This window comes from Micromesistius poutassou (assembly GCF_964030765.1).
Source record: "Micromesistius poutassou genome assembly, chromosome: 23".
Lineage (NCBI taxonomy): Eukaryota > Metazoa > Chordata > Actinopteri > Gadiformes > Gadidae > Micromesistius > Micromesistius poutassou.
Genome location: NC_140293.1, coordinates 4315561 through 4333822, shown reverse-complemented (window position 1 = coordinate 4333822; position 18262 = coordinate 4315561). Strand labels below are relative to the sequence as shown.

General features: G+C 46.5%; 2 protein-coding genes across 2 annotated transcripts in view; one reads left to right on the top strand and one right to left on the bottom strand.

Annotated features, from left to right (window-relative positions):
* The first annotated feature begins 160 nt into the window (after positions 1 to 160).
* mmp14a (matrix metallopeptidase 14a (membrane-inserted)) lies at positions 161 to 17227 on the top strand. Its single transcript, XM_084487310.1, has 10 exons — positions 161 to 679; positions 8485 to 8639; positions 9051 to 9173; positions 9778 to 10085; positions 10900 to 11061; positions 11488 to 11627; positions 12076 to 12214; positions 12601 to 12751; positions 13253 to 13368; positions 14057 to 17227. The coding sequence occupies exons 1-10, from the start codon at positions 599 to 601 to the stop codon at positions 14383 to 14385; spliced, it is 1704 nt and encodes a 567-aa protein (XP_084343436.1). The 5' UTR covers positions 161 to 598; the 3' UTR covers positions 14386 to 17227.
* A 514-nt stretch (positions 17228 to 17741) lies between these two features.
* acin1b (apoptotic chromatin condensation inducer 1b) overlaps positions 17742 to 18262 on the bottom strand; it is a gene marked incomplete at its 3' end in the record, with an annotated part of 20789 nt that continues 20268 nt past the window's right edge. The window contains 1 exon segment of the mRNA XM_084487504.1: positions 17742 to 17751. Coding sequence (XP_084343630.1) covers positions 17742 to 17751 — 10 coding nt within the window.

The window sequence follows — 18262 nt, the reverse complement described above, 5'->3', positions numbered from 1 at the left end:
TGTTACACTTGCGTGCGTGCTTGCTTCGTGTGTCTGTCTGTATGTGCGCGTGCGTGCGCGTGTGAGGCTGAAATTAGCCTACAACAACATAACTGACAGCTTCCATTCAGTGGTAGTACTTCGTCAGATCCAGAGGAGGGGACCTCAAAGAGAAAAAATCTCTCCCTCCCTCTCTCAGCCTTTCTCCCACCCTCTCTCTCTCTCTCTCTCTCGCTCTCTCTCTGCCCCCGTTCTAGTTTGTTTGACCACGTCCACACGCAGCACATTGTGATATCAACAGAACCAAATGCTGAAGAGAGCCGAAAAGAGGAGGCACAAGACAACAAGATATGAGTCTCCAAGTTTGACTTTTTGACTTTTGTTATCTGCATTAGGTTGATGAATGTGGACGATTTTTTTTTCTTTTTTCTTTTAACTTTTACCAGGGTTCATTGCCGAAGGGTCTAGGTACAGGAACGCGTGCATGTGGACACCCAGACGTACGTTCTCTGCACATTGCATTCCCTAAATAAGTACGAAGAAAAGTGTACAACTTGTCACACAAACCTGGGAGCAGCGGATCTGTTTGTTTTTTACTTTCCCCGGATAACCTGGAAGAATGCTGCCCCGGCTACTCACACTGGCCTGTGCTCTCTACGTTGGGGTGTCCCCTACAACGGCAAACGCCGTCCAAGCCGAGGTGAGATCATAACGTACAAAAAAAGAATCGCCAATGTTGTTTAACTGTTGCAAAGCCCACAGTTATCGTGTTGTTGGAGTTTGGATTTCGTCCGTTTTGTCCACTGATATTTTGCTTTGTTCTTAGAATATGGGAGGAGCGCTTCTCCTCTGCCTCTGGGGAAAGATTACCGTTAAGTCATTAGTATAGCCTAGTCATGTACATTCAGGCCTACGGTCTATCTGTTGCCTAATAGTGTAACCGTCACACTGTCTGTCATGGATGAACTGTTGCCTTGCATTCGTGGACATCGATGGAGAAGGGAAGTGGACGCATATCTATGCTCGGGCTTTTTGGCGTCCTGCTGCGACAGTGCAACTCCCAGGCAGGCCTGGAGACGTTTAAAGTATCATCTTTCATCTTTAAAACAAACACTTGGTCATCAAGCTCTGAAAGCTGAAGCTCTGAAAGTGATGAGGTGCGTGCGTGTCATGAGAGACGGCGGGGATGTTTATAAGATATGGCCGTTGTGCTGTGTTTTTACACAACGTTGAAACACTCGGAGGCACACAACCAGACACCGTGTCAACACAACACTTCTTTGATCTTTGCGAGTAAAAATCTCCATTGTGTCTAAAAGACAAAAAAACAATCATATTGTAATATTGTGTGTGTGTGTGTGTGTGTGTGTGTGTGTGTGTGTGTGTGTGTGTGTGTGTGTGTGTGTGTGTGTGTGTCTATGCGTGTTGCAAAAATCAAACAACCAAAAAGAAGATGAAATGCAGTTCTATCAAAGTCTGTGTATACAGGATGCCGTGTGCGAAGGAGGCCCTTAGTGCCTGACCACTAACAGTTGGCCTGTGAGTCAGCCCAGACATGGTCAATCACTTATTGGAGCCTCCTAGGAGAGGGAGAGGGAGAGGGAGAGAGAGAGAGAGAGAGAGAGAGAGAGAGAGAGAGAGAGAGAGAGAGAGAGCAAACACTACCAACAGACAGACCAACAGACAGAGTCAGACAGTTAAAGAGACCACAAGTGACAGGGCTCGCCAGGGGAAGTGATGCACAGCTGTAAACAACAGGAAAGAAAGAAAGAAAGAGGGTGGGGGGGCCGGCATACCCACATAGGCCTACAAGAGAGCAGCACATACACACGATGACACGTTGAATACCCTTCTGGTCCATCGTGTGAGGTACAAACATACCTACATCCTGAAGTCAATAATAGTAATAAGTAACACACATCATCTGTCTGCATGCATCATCCGTCTGCATGCAGGGCCGCCTATGTCGCCAATAGAGGTACGCCCGTTACCATGACAATCATATAGGCCCTGCGTGGTGCAATGCTTGGCCAGTGGTCTCTAAACCTCAGACAGGCCAAATCAGTGTCTCCTGCAGCCTGGGTGATTATCAGTAATTACAGGTTGTAGTAACTTTATTACTGTTTTTTCTTTATCACCTGGGATGGGTTCAGCAAGAGCTTGTCTCTGTGTGGTGGGAGGCAGACTAAACTCCACGCAAAGACCGTGGGGAAGGGAAGGGATGCCGTCACAGAGAACTTGTGGTGTTCCGAGAAATAGAAGAAGAAGCAACACTTCATGGATCGATGGAGAAGGAGAAAGAAAAGGGAGAAGAAAGGAAGAGACTCAACAACCTCAAATGTAGACATTTGCGGTTTGAAGTGGAACTCGAAGTCCACTACCAAGTGGACTTCTCGTTGAAACCAAATAAACACCCTTCTTTGTCGTTTTTGTGTGCGGGGTTTCTCTGGGTGCTTCTGACCACTTGCTCGGTAGGACTTTGGCTCAGACAAAGTCAAAGGACCACTTATCGGGTGTGGAGCGAGATGGAGAATCCTCTGCGATAAGAAACACATGTCCATGAAACAAAAGAAAAGGGAGAACCCCCCCCCCCAGCGTCTGGGGGAACTAGAGTAACTAAGCAAACCCTCATGCCCGTGTTGCCATTTGGCTGCCATCTTGGAATGTGCTGATGCTGCCTTTGTGTTTGTTTTATTGTTGATGAAATTCCAGGTAGAGGAAGTGGGCAGCACCCAAAAGCAAACACACACATCTGACTCACATCAGCATCATCCTCTGATCGCTCATCTGATCAAACAAAAACCCGCCCCCCCCCCCAAAAAAAAACGATGTCTCAGACTGACACGAGGAACTGCTCACCAGCTGATCGTGCAGGGGGGGGGGGTCAAAGAGGCATATGGGTTTCATTTTCTTTGTTTCATCTGGAAGGGTTTCTGATCTTGGCGTCGGTATGTGTGGGAAGAGACGGGGCCGCAGGTTCAAGGACGTGTTTGGGGGCCTGAGAGGCGGGCACTCCTGTAGGGAACGGTCAAAACAACCCCCAACAGATTCACTTTGATGGACAGCGGAGGACTGTTTTTGTTCTTGATGTATGACACACGTCTGAACACATGTACAAAAACACTTTAAGGTCAGCCAGCGGCTGGGACTCGGAACACATGAGGACTGCAGAGACTCCTCTCTGGTTACCGAGATGCAAACATTCCCTTGAAGGCTTATCGTTTTTTCCTTTCTTTTATTGTACTCCACTTTGCTTACAGCGTAGGTTAAGTCTGATAAGAGCCCAGTGAAATGTTTATAGTGACAATACGTAAGTGCTTATACCCCTCAGCTGTAGAGGCATGGGTTCAAGTCCCAACGTGGTTTCCATCCTAGTTTGGCGTGTTCACCGTGTTGAAGTGCCCCAGCTGCCTCCCAAAACACGTGGGTATGACCAATCGAAGGTGTGAATGAGGCGTGAATGTGTGTGCACAGGTGCGTGCGGGTGTGCTGTGTGTTTGTACAGCTCTCTTTACCTAACGTCAGCTGGTCACCTAACTGAAACTTCAACAAAATTGAATGCAATTAAAATACAGTGTAATGACTTTTGAAGACCGCAACTCAAAAATGTTATCACCACAGCATCAATGGAATTGAGACCCGAAAAACAGGATAGTGTTGTGGCCGTGGCGTTTGGCTTAGCCAAAAGGTTGTGGGTTCGATCCCCCATGTACTGTCTACTCTATGTATATGTCTGCCTCAGATAGAGTGGATCGATACAGATGTGCCAAGCACAGCGGCAATATCCACAAGCGTTATCTGCATCGTTTCTTAAGCCTATTCCTTCGTGTGATTCACAGTGGCAACTTTATTTTCTCATAAACTTTATTTATGAGATAGATTTAATCATAAATACCAGAAAGGAGGGGCGACGTGAGATTCTCTAACTCACGGCCAAAATGTACTTTTTTCGTTTTCTTTCTTTCCGTTGGCACAGGACTGAAGGAACAACTGACTCAAGCTGGGCCCATGCCGGATTTTGAAGTTTGCCCCTATTTCTTTGTCATCCCCCCTCACTCGTCTCTGTAGCCTACTTCCACAGTCGCGCCTTTCGAATGCACTTCACCCAAACCTCCTCTTCCTTTCCTCCAAAACAAACATCTCCCTTTTTTTTTTATTATCCCAAAACCCTTTATTTCCCCTTTTCTTCTCCTTAACACTTCCACACATTGTGGAACAGATGTTATTTTTCGGTATCTCGTTGAGAGAAAAAAACGTTATGCTCTGTCTGAAGCAAACCAGATCGACGTGAAAATAAACCCGGTGGTTCTGGGGGAAGGGGAGGGGACGAGGGAGGGGGTCTCGGCGGGCTCTGCCCTCCAGCCTCTTCACACATTGTGTTGTGGCTTGATGAAGAAACCGCCTGGAATGTCATGAAAAGAGCCTATTACTGCGCGGCGGCGTGAATGTTGTACTGTAGTTAAATACAGCAGGGTGCTCCAAATTAGCTCCAACACTCGCAACGTCACAGTAGATTTGGATACACCGTGGACAATCTTTAGACACATTGACAAAGATTCTTCGACGTCATTTTAGACTCAGCGCGATGGTGACAGCATCGGGGGAATTTCAGTCTCTCACCTCACTTTTTTACTCAGAAATGTAATGTACGTACATTGTCGTTTTTAACTCAGAACTTTAAACAGGAACTTGGCCTTTAATGGTGTGGGTGATACTGTTCATGCTTTTAACAGGAAATCTGCGTTTTATGGCGTAGACAGACCGGACACTTGGTTGTAAGGGTACCGTGACTAACCACTGAGTGTCTATGAGTCACCGGGCAGGCGCTTTCACCTTTCAAGTCTTTCACAGTGAGCGTTAGACACACACCATTAAGCAGCAGATGAGGGCCTCGGACATCTCACCCTAGGTACATACAGGTGGGCTGCAGACCTTGGGGCTAGGAACCCAGAACCTTCGAGCACCCTTCCACCAGCTAGTCGCTATGACCCACCCTAGTGCTGTGGTTCTCATGTTAGCGTGTCTGAAACACCAAGACGTGATGTCTCAATTGCCTAACGTCATGGTCCCGTTTCCTCATTGATCAGCTCTGGAAGTGCTTGTGAAACATCGGACCGGCCGTGAGGACGGCGGCGATGTCGTAACGTTGTGTCTCCACCGGTTTTGGATCTTTAAAGGCAGCGTGGTTGAGCTGTCGATCCATATATGTGTCTATGGTAATATAACCTAATCTTGAAAGAGGAGATAGGTACGCCGAGGCTTTTCAAAGAAAATGATTTAAAATTTCACAGGCTTTCTCGAGAAAGAGATCGCCATGTTTGACAACATTTACCAACATTCACCGAAAGACGACAACCTGCTAAGCTACATGTCACATCCACATCCATGCTCTTGGCTAACAAGAAATGACGCGGCACTGAGAAGAAAACGTACATGTCCCAATCCCTTCCCACAGAGCGGCTTCTCTGTCTTTGTTTGCCAGGGGCCCACACGCTGGGGGGGGGGGGGGGGGGTTGTGTTGACTGAAGCAGGGGCCGTCAATACATGGGGATGGGCCCCAGGCCAGTCCACTGACCACAAACTGTAGCCCCCCCCCATCCCAACTCAAGGCCACCAATGACGGCCATGTGCGGAGTCACAGTAAATGGAGCTCTTTGACTACGGCTGTCTCCGATGGGAATTCCATGGAGAGAAGTGCATGTTGGGATACTGAAAGCTACCGTGGGCAGGGGGGGGGGGCGCTGGAGGTGGAGGTGGAGGTGGAGGTGGGGGGGGGGGGGGGGGGCAGACGGGTCACCGCAGTGGAGCCACAGCACACACTGTCAGCAGTCAGTGGAGAGCGAGGTGGGGGGGGTGGTGGTGGTAGTGGGGGTGGGGGGAGGGGGGGGGGGGGGTGGTGGTGGGGGTGGGGGTTAGGGAGTACAGATGAGCCTCTAGTAGCGAGGGCCAGCGTGCTTGGGGTTTGAGGGTAAGGGGAGGCACAGTCAGAAGACGGGGTGTGTGACGTACATGGAGGTAGCGCAGGGTCCTCCGGTCGACGGCCGGGTCTTTTGCACACGATAGTCGTGTTCATATTGTAGCGGGACCTGTCGTGTGTGTGAGGGGGAAGGGGGGGGTGGGGGGGAGAGAGTGAGGGGCTTGTAGGGTGAGAATAAAGGTAGCTTTTCTCCCGGCGGTCATAAATGGACCTTGTTCCCAAGCCCCCCCCCCTTTTTTTTTTTTGGACCGGCCCCCTCGCTGACTACTTTGGGAGAGAGTCTTTACCCAAGCAATGTTTAGCTGTGTGTATAACTGGTTCACGTACCGCCTCACCACCAGCAACCCGTCCCTGACCCTATCTTAAGCACCTCTTTCTGCCTCCTGGTTTGAAGGAGAGGATTAGGGGGGGAAGGAGGACAGAGAGACAGAAAGAAGTCGATTGGAACAAACCCCGAGATGGCCTGAGGTTTTAGGGAATTCTAAAGAAGGAATTCTTGGTAATTCCACTAACTCAATTTGCGGTGAAGATGGAGCAGTGGGCTGACGTGATGTGTGCTCTCCACACACACTTCGCACACTTCGCACGCACACACACACACACACACACACACTAGTCAGACAGACAGACTCTCACACACACACACACATAAACACACACATGCACATGAGTGGAAAGACCCACTCATCTGTCACTCTGGCATAGCTTATATAACACAATTTATTTTAAGTAAAAATGGCTTTTTATCCTACTTGGACTCCATATTTCTCCCAATACTAATAAAAACAGACAGAGAAGGAACGTGTTTGTAATAAGTAATCAGTGGCGTGACAGTTGGTAAATGTAAAGTATTTTTCTTAGGAAAAGAGTGGATTTTGTAGTGCAGGTGTATTTGGTTAAGACAACTAAAGAGAGTGTTATGATTACATTATGATTATCTGAGGCAAAAGACTAGCATGTGACAAGCCGATGTACATACATCTGGATAGACAAAGAAAGAGACACATGCGGTGGCAGTTAAGTTTGATATGGTTTGCTATACGTCTTTAAATTCTGCCAGGGCAGTCTAAGAGATAAAATAAAGTCTGCTCAGTGCTTTTTGTGAAAGACTAAAGATAGATATAAAAGTGAACAGAGAGAAGAAAGAGGTAGAATAGCCATTTATTGTCCGTTTCTAATGAATCACTGCTTGGTCATTTCACTATTTATCTTTGGTCATCAATTTAACCTCAAGGGGGTGGAGGTAAAAACAGCAGTACAATCCCTAGACTTATATTTAGTTTTAAACGAGTTGAGGTTGGCTAAACAACATTTGAAACATTTTCTGGTCGTTTCACATTTGTTTCACCAAATCTTTTATATTGGCCCGTTAAGACGGAGCCTTGAAGAGGCCGTCTGTAGGCTGTAATCACACGGCCTCCCTTTACAGCTGGTGGTCTCTGGCTCCGATGTCAACCAGACTGTAAAGGACATCACTGGCTCCCAGATGTTAGATGTTTTACAATCCCACAATAAAGGGCTTTTGTTTCCTTGAAGATTCTATTCTCTTAGCATACAAATTTGAGGTCATGCGAGGTTTATGAATGGAACAGGGGTGTGGCTGGATGTGGGATTAAGGGGGGTAGGGAGCTTCCCTTCCAAATGCCTTGTTTTGTCTGTGCGTGTGTGCAGCGCCCATATGTGTTGAAATCGACTTATTCAAAGTTGGGATGTCCTAGAAGATGCTGCCATGGCACGCACACACACACACACACACACTTTTGTGCAACGTTGAAGAAACGCAAGCGGGAACACGAATCCATAACAAAAACACACTCAATGCAACACATAGGCATGTTTCTCCTTCCATTTTTATGACTCACGCTCCACACTCCACCATTTCTCCCCCAGGAAACATGTCCAAGCTGGCTCCAGTCAGACAAATACCCTAGCATTCCCCGACCCTGGCGTCGAACCACAGTCCTAATTGCTTTGGTTCGTTACCAATAATTGTGTTCCTGTGAAACCTGCAATATGCTCTGATAAACAACGAACCAGAGAGCTTGTTGGTGATGATGAGGCCATAGTAAGTTAGCGGTGACTAAGTCAGTGGAGTAAACGGCCAGGCAGACTAGACGCACAATGTTGACTGTGGTACTGAGATGACTAGTAGGAAGTGGCAAGTCAGAGATCACGTTTTTTTGTGTGTCAAAGTTTCTTCTTGGCTGTACCTTTGTGCGTTCTAGTGACATGGGTATTGAATAGTGGGCCGTATACATCAAGCGACATCAATTCAAATATTGGTTAAAGAATGGAATTCCAACCACTACAGCCTAAAGATCTGGATACATTTTTACAATGACACTAACCCTTTCAGTTCACTTGAAAGGAGCAATCCACAGATATATCCACAATCCACAAATATAGTTATATATCCATTCAAAAATAGTGTCATTTTTCCATCAATTTTTCCATCCTCCCTCTGACCTTTAAACAAATTGTAACTCGCTCTCCCTCTACTCTCTCTCTTTCCTTGTCTCTCTCCCCAGACGTGGCTACAGCAGTATGGCTACTTGCCTCCGGTCGATGCTAGGGCCCAGGCCCAGAACCTCCGCTCACTCAAGACCGTCTCCACAGCGATCGCGGCCATGCAGAGGCTATACGGGTTGACTGTGACGGGCTCCATTGACACCGAGACGATAGCGTGAGTTAGCCTGGTCACTGTCGTCTGGGTGGAGGAACGTCCAGCCGCACTGCGGAGGATAGTTTCACATCGTCAACATGTATAGGAACATTAAAGTTAATGGTAGTCATATTTTTTTTGTCTTATCATCGTAGCCTTTATGTACAAATCCAAACCTAAAAGAAATAAATTGAAAATAAACATGCTTCAGCGATTATTTTTTTTGGAAGTACTTACAATAAGTATATGTATAAGTATATATATAAGTATATTACAATAAGTATATCCATAATAATTGTAATAAATACTTAATTGAACACATCACTTAAGAAACACGAAGATCCACATCAAAATACAAACAATCAAAAAAACAAAAAATGCCAACATGTGAACTACATAAAAACCATAACCTGTCATGTGCTCCGTTGCCAGGGCGATGAGCCGGCCACGGTGCGGGGTTCCTGATAAATTCGGCCCGGAGCTGAAGACGAGCATGAGGAGGAAGAGATACGCCATCCAGGGCCTCAAGTGGGACAAGTCGGAGATCACCTTCAGGTCAGAGGTCACCCCTAAAACTTGTCAAAACTGAAACCCTGTTAACTTCAAACACTAACATTTCCCATTTTCTCATCGGAAATACATTACATTTACATTTAGGGCATTTAGCAGACGCTTTTATCCAAAGCGACTTACAATAAGTACATTTGTCATAAGAAGTGAAACAATATATCGCTGTCAGTACAGTAAAGATGTTCATAGAACCAAGTGCCAAGCACTAACAATTGCTAGGTTAACCCATTCCCCGTATACAACAAAGACAGCTAGGATAAGATGTACACAACTAAGTGCTATAACTAAATACAACATACAATAAGTGCGTACATTAAGTGCCAGGACGTACAACATACGTACAACATACAACAAGTAGGAGGGGTGGGAGGGGGGGGGGACGGCTATGCTAAGCCGAGGTGAACTAGACTCTGCATAGCCACCCATGAAGCATATCTCTTCTTGAAATCTGTAATTTTAATCTGTAAAACTCGATAAAAGGTTAACGCGGTACACAACGTCCAAATTAAACGCTGGGACTGCCAAAACGGACTGGACCCAGCCTCGGCCTAATAATAACCCCCCCCCCCCCCCATCTTACCACCCACAGCATACAGAACTACACCCCCAAGGTGGGCGAGAGAGGGACGTACGAGGCCATCCGCAAGGCCTTCAAGGTGTGGGAGAGCGCCGTCCCGCTCACCTTCCGGGAGATCCCGTACAGCCAGATCCGCGACAAGGTGGACAAGTTCGCCGACATCATGCTCTCCTTCTCCGAGGGTTTCCACGGCGACAGCACGCCCTTCGACGGCGAGGGGGGCTTCCTGGCGCACGCCTACTTCCCCGGCCACGGCATCGGCGGGGACACGCACTTTGACCTCTCGGAGCCCTGGAGCACCGGGAACGTGGACCAGGGCGGTGAGTGTGTGTGTGGGGGGATGTGTGTGGAGGTATTGGGGTGATCGTGGGTGGATAGGGGGTAAGGGGGTAAGGGGGTGGGGGGGGGTGTGTTTGTTGACACTGTTCACCTGATGATGTCATGTCCTATTGCAGCATTGCTTTGCTAATGGGTCGGGACCCAAAATGGGTCGTGATGGGGCTTTGATGTGGGGGTGGCAGCTTGACTATGCACGGAATGCTCAGAAAAACTCTGGAAGTAATCCTTTGGAAATGATTCCGGCGTGCTCTCGGTTGACCTTCCGAACAGAAATTGTCGTTGGGGTCCCGAGATGAAAGCGTTAAAGGACCCCTCTCCTGCGGGGTCGCTGATGGAGGTAAAAGGAATGAAGGGGTAGCTGCCCATGAGCAAGAGGCTAACTCTGCTTAGTAATGACATGTATTCTCGATTCACTGTTCCTGCTATGGGTAAAAGCGTGTGATAAATGACGGAATCGTTGTCGTAAATAGTTTCAGGGGGTGACTCGCAGTGGAGGGTGAAGGCAGGAAGTGAAAGGGTTAAAGATCACAGAGAGGCAGGGTGAAGGCAGGAAGTGAAAGGGTTAACGGTCACAGAGAGGGAGGGTGTGTCTTCGCCTCCAGAGTTTGAAACCCTGTCATTTGGCTAATCTCGCCGGGCCTTGTGCGATGCGTCTAGACGTTGGCACAGAGGACAACTCTTACTCATCCCTCGCCACTGTCTGTCTCTGTTTTCTCCCTGCCCTATACCACCTCTCCCTCATCCTCCTTTCCTGTACTATCTCTCTCTCCCCCCCCCCCCCCCCTCTCTCTCCAGGTAACGATGTGTTCCTGGTGGCGGTCCACGAGCTGGGCCACGCCCTGGGCCTGGAGCACTCCAACAACCCGTCAGCCATCATGGCTCCCTTCTACCAGTGGATGGACACCGAGAACTTCCAGCTCCCTGACGACGATCGCCGGGGGATACAGGCCATATACGGTACGGCCCTCTGCCAATCGGAGGGAAGGGGGAAGTGTTTTTTCCTTTTTTTGTTTCCTGTGTCGCTAATAAGTCACTCAGTAGGGATGGTTTCCGGAACAATTATGTTCTTCCACGTTACAATCAGCTAAAGCGTTGACTGCCTAATGCGGACGCAGTAAGGAAATTACCTTCATACCGCGTATTATTATTCACGTTTATTAGCACATGGAATGTTCAGGAATACTTTTACTGAACAGAACCATGAGGTATACTTGACTAATTCCTGACTCCTTCCTAATAAGTTTGCTTTGATCGTCTTCGAAGAAGGCTGCATTCCAACCGCAACCAACACACACGCATGCTCTCGGGGCCACACCGGCTGTCGCTTAGCGTGATCATGAAATGTATCACCCTAATTCATAGCAAAACAATAATCTTCCTCAGGAACCAAGTCCGGAGCCCCACCCCCTCCACCGCGACCCACCAAGCCCTACGTCCCAGAGGACCCCAGCCAAGGGCCCGACATCTGTGAGGGCCACTTCGACACCATCGCCGTCCTGAGAGGAGAGATGTTTGTGTTCAAGGTAGGTGGCCATCGACAGTGATCCTCATGATGACAGATACGTGGCATATACTGTTGATCGCTCTAGTTATTGAAGTGACTCAAACAAGGCCATTATTGTTTTTTTTATCATTAAAAGGGAATATTCACGCTCGGCTATGGGGGACTTGGTAACAGAAAAAAAATGACGACAGAGATGGATTGCAACCGCGAAAACCTCTATTAATCACTACTATCTCATTAATTGCCAAACGCATGTTCCCACTTTAGTGTAAATAATGCAAATTCAATTAAGCTCAATAGCGTCCATAAAACTCAATAACTCAATTAAAGGGCATCTGAAAAACTTAATCCTAAAGAAATTCTAAGGAACCAAAAATGATGCAACAACAGACAACAACAAATAGCAGTCAAGTTTCAGATGCCCCGTTCCAACGTTGCGTCTCTTCGTCTCGTGTGTGATGTCGCAGGACAAGTGGCTGTGGCGCGTCCGCAACAACAAGGTGCTGTCCGGCTACCCCATGCCCATCGGCCACTTCTGGAAGGGCCTGCCCTCCAACATCAACGCTGCCTACGAGAGGGACGACGGGAAGTTCATCTTCTTCAAGGGTGGGTTCCGTTTTGAATGTAGGAGCGCTTGGGACCGCGTTGGCGCAAGAGCTGGCAAGAGATCCACGCAGCGCATTGGTGTAAACATCTGGATGTTGTTTATAGTCGGACTTCCTGATTCCTTCTTGTGTGTCTCTCTCTCTCTTTTCTCTCTCTGGTTCCCTCCTTTTCTGTCAGTCTCTTTTTCTCTGTTTACGGTCACTCCCTCTCTTTCCCTCAACCTCTCCTTCTCTCCATCTGTCTCCCTCTCCTTCTCTTTCCCTCACCCACTCCTTTTTTCTCTCCTTCTCTCTCCTTTTCCCTTTCTCTCTCCCTCTCTCTTTCTCTCTCCCTCCCTCTCTCCTCATTTGTCAACCTCCTCATCATCTCCCCTCCCCCCCCCCTAGGTGACAGGTACTGGGAGTTCTCAGAGTCAAGCATGTCCAAGGACTCTCCTAAGAGCCTGAAAGATCTGGGTAGCGGCCTCCCGAGAGACAAGATGGACGCCGCCTTGTTCTACACGCCCACGGGCCAGACATACTTCTTCAGGGGAACAAAGTGAGTCCGCCCATGTGACCTCGTTCCGCTGGTCTGTTGTTTTTTTTGGATGGGATGGGAGGTGCTGCGGTCGGTGTCTTAGACTGTCATTATAACTATTCCACTTCTGCTTCGCCCTTGTGTTCTGGTTATTTTCATTGACTCATTTTCATTATAAACACTCGTCGTTTGACCCTGTCTCTCCCAGATAGCCGCTTTGAGAGGAATTATACTTCAAATTCAAAAGAAAACAAAATTTGTTCTGTGATAGAATTACAGTCACTCTGAGTCGGCCTCCTGCTCTTGTGTTTTAAATTAAAATGTAATCCCGTTGTTTGTTACAACAATTGCAAATCCTCTCCTGTGGAAATCTCAGTGTTCTCAGCCAAAGAACAAACACACTGACCAGTTTCCCGCACTGAAGCGAACTAATGACGAGTCAGCGATTTTCTTCTCTCCCTCGTGAAAGAGATGTTATTGTAATGTTGCAACTGAGGGTTTGTTTTCTGCTGGAAATTACAGATACTTCCGCTTCAACGAGAAAACGCGCACGGTGGACAATGGCTACCCCAAGCCAATCAGCATGTGGAGCGGAGCCCCGGATAACATCAAGGCTTCCCTCATGAGCGAGGACGGATGTAAGGATACCCTCTTGAATCGAGTCCCGTCCATTGCGTCTGCATAGCCCTTAAACCCAGAGCCACAGTGTCAGAGGCCTCACAGGCCCCGTTCAAAAAGAACTTGATTATGGAAAAAAGTAATCAAGGAAGCAACCTTGATAAGGAACTCAGAAGAGATGGCGGATATAAGGGTTGCACAACCAGCTAAACAGTTTAAGTCAAATTAAGTTGTTAGAAACTTCCTGAGCTGCTGCAACTGTTTTCTGCGTGACGGATTAGATGGTTGACCAGCGAGACGTTCCACTAAACGCACAGGTTGTTGTGGTTTGTTGATTGCTGATTGATAGAAGGAAGGAAACTGCAAATATTAACGTATTGGCTGAGCTGTAAATGCACTGCATTGGCTGAGCCTGCAAATACTGATTTTTGTTAGTAAAAGCTAAACAATGATTATGAACACTTCAACACTATAAATACAAACAAAAAAAACATTCTCAAAGAATGCTTGTCTATATTTTCCACAATATTCTGATCGTTCGGTAGTTAGAAATCTTGCATCAGCAAATAATGTGTTTTTTGTATTATTTGTCTTTTTAGTTATCCACCGTACAGCACTTTGGTCAGTTATGCTGTGTGTAATTGTGCTTTATATTAAATGTACTTACTTACCCCCACCCCCCTCCTCTCCTGTCTCCCCCCAACACAGCATACACCTACTTCTACAAAGCCAACAAATACTGGAAGTTCAACAACCAGTACATGAAGGTGCAGTCCGGCTACCCCAAGTCGGTGCTCAGTGATTGGATGGGCTGCGAGGGGGAGGAGCCCAAAAAGGGGCGGGGCGAGGACGAGGTGATCATCATCGAGGTGGACGAGCAAGGCGGTGGCTCCGGGGCGGGCCCGGCGGCGGTGGTCATCCCGCTGATGCTGCTGGTGCTGGTGGTGCTGACGCTGGGAGCGCTGCTGTTCTTCCGGAAGTATGGAACGCCACGACGCCTCCTCTACTGCCAGAGGTCCCTGCTGGACAAAGTGTAGAGCGGGGGGCGAGAGAGAGAGAGAGAGAGAGAGAGAGAGAGGGAAGAGAGAGAGAGAGAGAGAGACTTGCGGACGCTTGGACAGACTGACGACAGGGGAAAGGAGGGGAGGAGGAGGCGGAAGAGGAGGAGGAGAGGAGAAGACGTGTGGAGCAGCTCATTGGGGGCAGGAAAGGAAATCGAAGAATGAAATCCAAGAAGGAGAACGTGACCGATGACAAGAGACATGGGGGGAGGGGAAATCATTTGAGTGGTGTTTGTACATAGCCACGATTAAGGGCAAAAAGAGAGAGGGAGACAGACAGAGAGAGAGAGAGAGAGTGTTGAACATATCCTCAAGAAAAATCAGGAACTCGTGTATTCTGTAGTTATCTATCCTTGTCCCAACAGAGAGAATGGGGGAGGTTGGGGGGGTTGTTCTTCGTCTGTCTAGGCACCTATCTGTTCCAAATCCTCCCGAAAGCCACCATTTTCTTTCCACTAGTGTGCTTCTCGTCTTTCCTCTGACCCCTCCATTAGAGTCCCCCATCCCCCCCCACCCCTCACTACTATCACTTGACGACTCCAGCTACACCAGCTGTCCGATGACTCCCCACCCCCACCCTGTAAACTTTGGTTGAGAGTAAACTCACAATGTTTACTCAAAATAATAATAATTTGTTTGGGAAAGTTTTCATCCTCCACGATGTCCACATTATGAAAACCTACAGTTCGCCTTTTGTTAGTTATCGGACGATTTGAAATCCGATCTTCCTCCATTTAGCGCAGAGAAAGAAAGAAAAAAAAAGACATTGTTTCCATTCGTTCCCGTTTCTTTTTGTTTTTTCCTCCCGCTCAACACAGCTGTGGAAGATCTTTTTTCCACCACAAAAGCAGGTACTCCACCCCAGTAACTCACCCCAAAATGCAACGAGCCACCATACTAATGGGTATTGTTCATTGGGTGTGAAGGCAGAGTGTATACTGTGGCACATTCATGGGTTGCTGCTCCAAGTTTGTGTTTGCACTTGTGTTTTGTTTTGCATGACAAATCTGAAAAAACACAAAAACTACAAAGCCAAAAGCAATCAGAAAATTCTGTGGGAAGCTGCATCTTTAATTTTTTCCAATCAAAATACATTTGTGCAGTATTGGCTTGGCCGTTTCGTGTCTTAAATATGCATGGGTGGATCTTTGGATAGCTAGCTAGAGTACTGGTCTGCTAGTTTTTGTTTGTTGTTTTTCTTCTCTCAAGCATAGTGTATAACTGACTGCACTATAAAGCAGAATTTAAACTGTGGTGGGGACGTGGCATATAACATTACGTTTACGATATTTGAAATCCTAATGTCACATGGTGGAAATGGTCCTGTTTTATGACATCATCCGTTTTTTTGCAGAAAAAACTAAAAAACGTTTTTAACTTGGGCCATATGTTGGAGAGATTTAGTTAAAGGTGGACAGGATAAAAAAAAATGAAATTAAATCGTAGCTACTTTAACTATACTTTTCCACCAGCAGCCGGACACTGGTAATAAACACAGCATTAGTGTCTTAAAGCGGATATTGAGTGAACTTCAAGGTCCATAAGTTCCTCCCCAGTATTTCAGGTCAACCATCTCAACTTGCTAGTTTTATTAATTAGCACAACCCGCCGGTATGATTACTGATGAAATCAGCTGAGCTCCATCCAGGGCCTGAGAAAAAACATGGCGGGTTCTTTCTCTCTCTGAAGCTGGAATTTTGGTAGTCGGTTGGTACGGATTTCGCAATATGGTCCAGATCTAATAACGGTGTTTCATTTTGAATTATTATCATTTTGTACAACAAATTATTGTTATTATAGTTATGGTTATCGTTGTTTTATTGGTAACGTTATGATGACTTGATTTTTTTGGTTTCGATTCTCGCGTTGTCATCGGAGGCCTGCTGGACAGAGGCTGAACATGACCATCATGCAAATGGCTCCCTTTTTTATTTTATTCCATGTTCGGTGGTATATCTGTATCCGTAATTAAATCCGGAAACCAGAACCCGATTTTTTTAAAGCAGATTTTCTTAATGGCTGGCACAGAACCACATTTATTTATGAACTATATGATTTGGATGGTGCTTAGTGTTGTGTTTTGTGTTCACACAGATCCAAAATCATTTTAATTGATTTGTATTTAAAATTTGAAAATCATCAGTGTGTTAATTACAGGTCGATGGGGCTTGCTTTCAAGACCTTAATTCCACAGTGGGGGCTTCTACAGAGTTGAGAAAATGAATATACCACTGTTGACTACAGTAAAGCTGGGTGATGCTTCGGGCATTTTTCATGGTAAAAACATGTTATGACACCCAACATTGACACTCTAATAAAGATGTCTTTTCCCTTTTTTTTTTTTTTTTTTTACCAAAGTGAAGAGATGCTAACATACTATTGACAAATAATAACATTGTAGAAGCAATTTGGTGTCTATCTACCGGCAGTGCCTCGTTTGTGCAGCTGGTTCTGCGCTGTTCATCGGCCCGTTGTCGGCAGAGAGCTTGTGTAGCCCTGCCCGTTCCCTAGCCCATCAGAAATATTGTTGTTATCTTCGTTTCACCAGAGATGGCGCTGTTGCCAGAGTTTTAATTATAGTATTTAGTTACTCTTAAATGGCCCGGTATCACTGTGCTCTAAATGAAGGAGAGAATATGGAAAATGGCTTATGATATCATAAAAAGCATTAAAAGTAAAACTCAGACATTCCATTCCGAAATGATATTTTCCGAAATGTCCTTTTTTTTTTTTTACCAAGATGTCCTTCAACAGAGCCAACCTCACTCAAAATTTGCACACTGTTTATGATAATGAAATCAATAAAAGGAGATACTTATTTCTGTTTTCACCATTGTCATTACTTGAGATGAGATGAAATAAAGCTGTTTTTCTACAATCCGAAAAAAATAGATGAACAATGTTTTAAATGCATTTTTAATTACACCATTGTGCATATGCATTTTACATACATATGCATGCATACGTGCGCGCGCGCACGCACGCACGCACGCACACACACACACACACACACACACACACACACACACACACACACACACACACACACACACACACACACACACACACACACACACACACACACACACACACACACACTTAAAAGCAACTCCTTGATAAAGACTCCTTGATAAAGCTACATTATCTCTGTCTGCTACTTGGATGGATTGGATCAGTGAGCTATGAGCTCGATCTGAGCAGTCTTTGGGCATGGCACCAGTCGACATATGTTGGGGGGGGGGGGGGGGGGGGGGCAGTGGAAAGAATGATGGAATGGTCACGTTTTTTATTTCGGAAAGTAGAGCGTGGCTCAGCGTTCTAGCTGAGCTTGGTTAGAAGCATCTGGAATTTGTGAAAGACATTCTGAGCTCCCCATTGCAGTCTGGCCCAGCTGGAGTCTCCAAGTCTGTGTGTGCATTTGTGTGCTTGTGTGTGCTTGTGTGTGCTTGTGTGTGCTTGTGTGTGTGTGTGTGTGTGTGTGTGTGTGTGTGTGTGTGTGTGTGTGTACACACCCACTTTGTTTGTGTTTATGTGTGTGTGTGTGTGTGTGTGTGTGTGTGTGTGTGTGTGTGTGTGTGTGTGTGTGTGTGTCTATGTTTGTGTGTTTTTGTATGTGTGTGTGTATGTGTGTCCATGCATTTTTATGCATGCTATTCTAAAAATAAGAGCAACCTATACATGAGAGAAAATAAACAGCCACAACACAAATATGAAAAGAAAAGTACGTTTTAGACATTATTTGAGCTCTCTCCCTCTTATTTCCCACCCTCTGCATTATTTTTCTTTGCTTTTTTTTACGAGCCTCTGGACTTCCACTCTTCCCCTGTCACCACAAGTATCTCTGGTCTGTTTT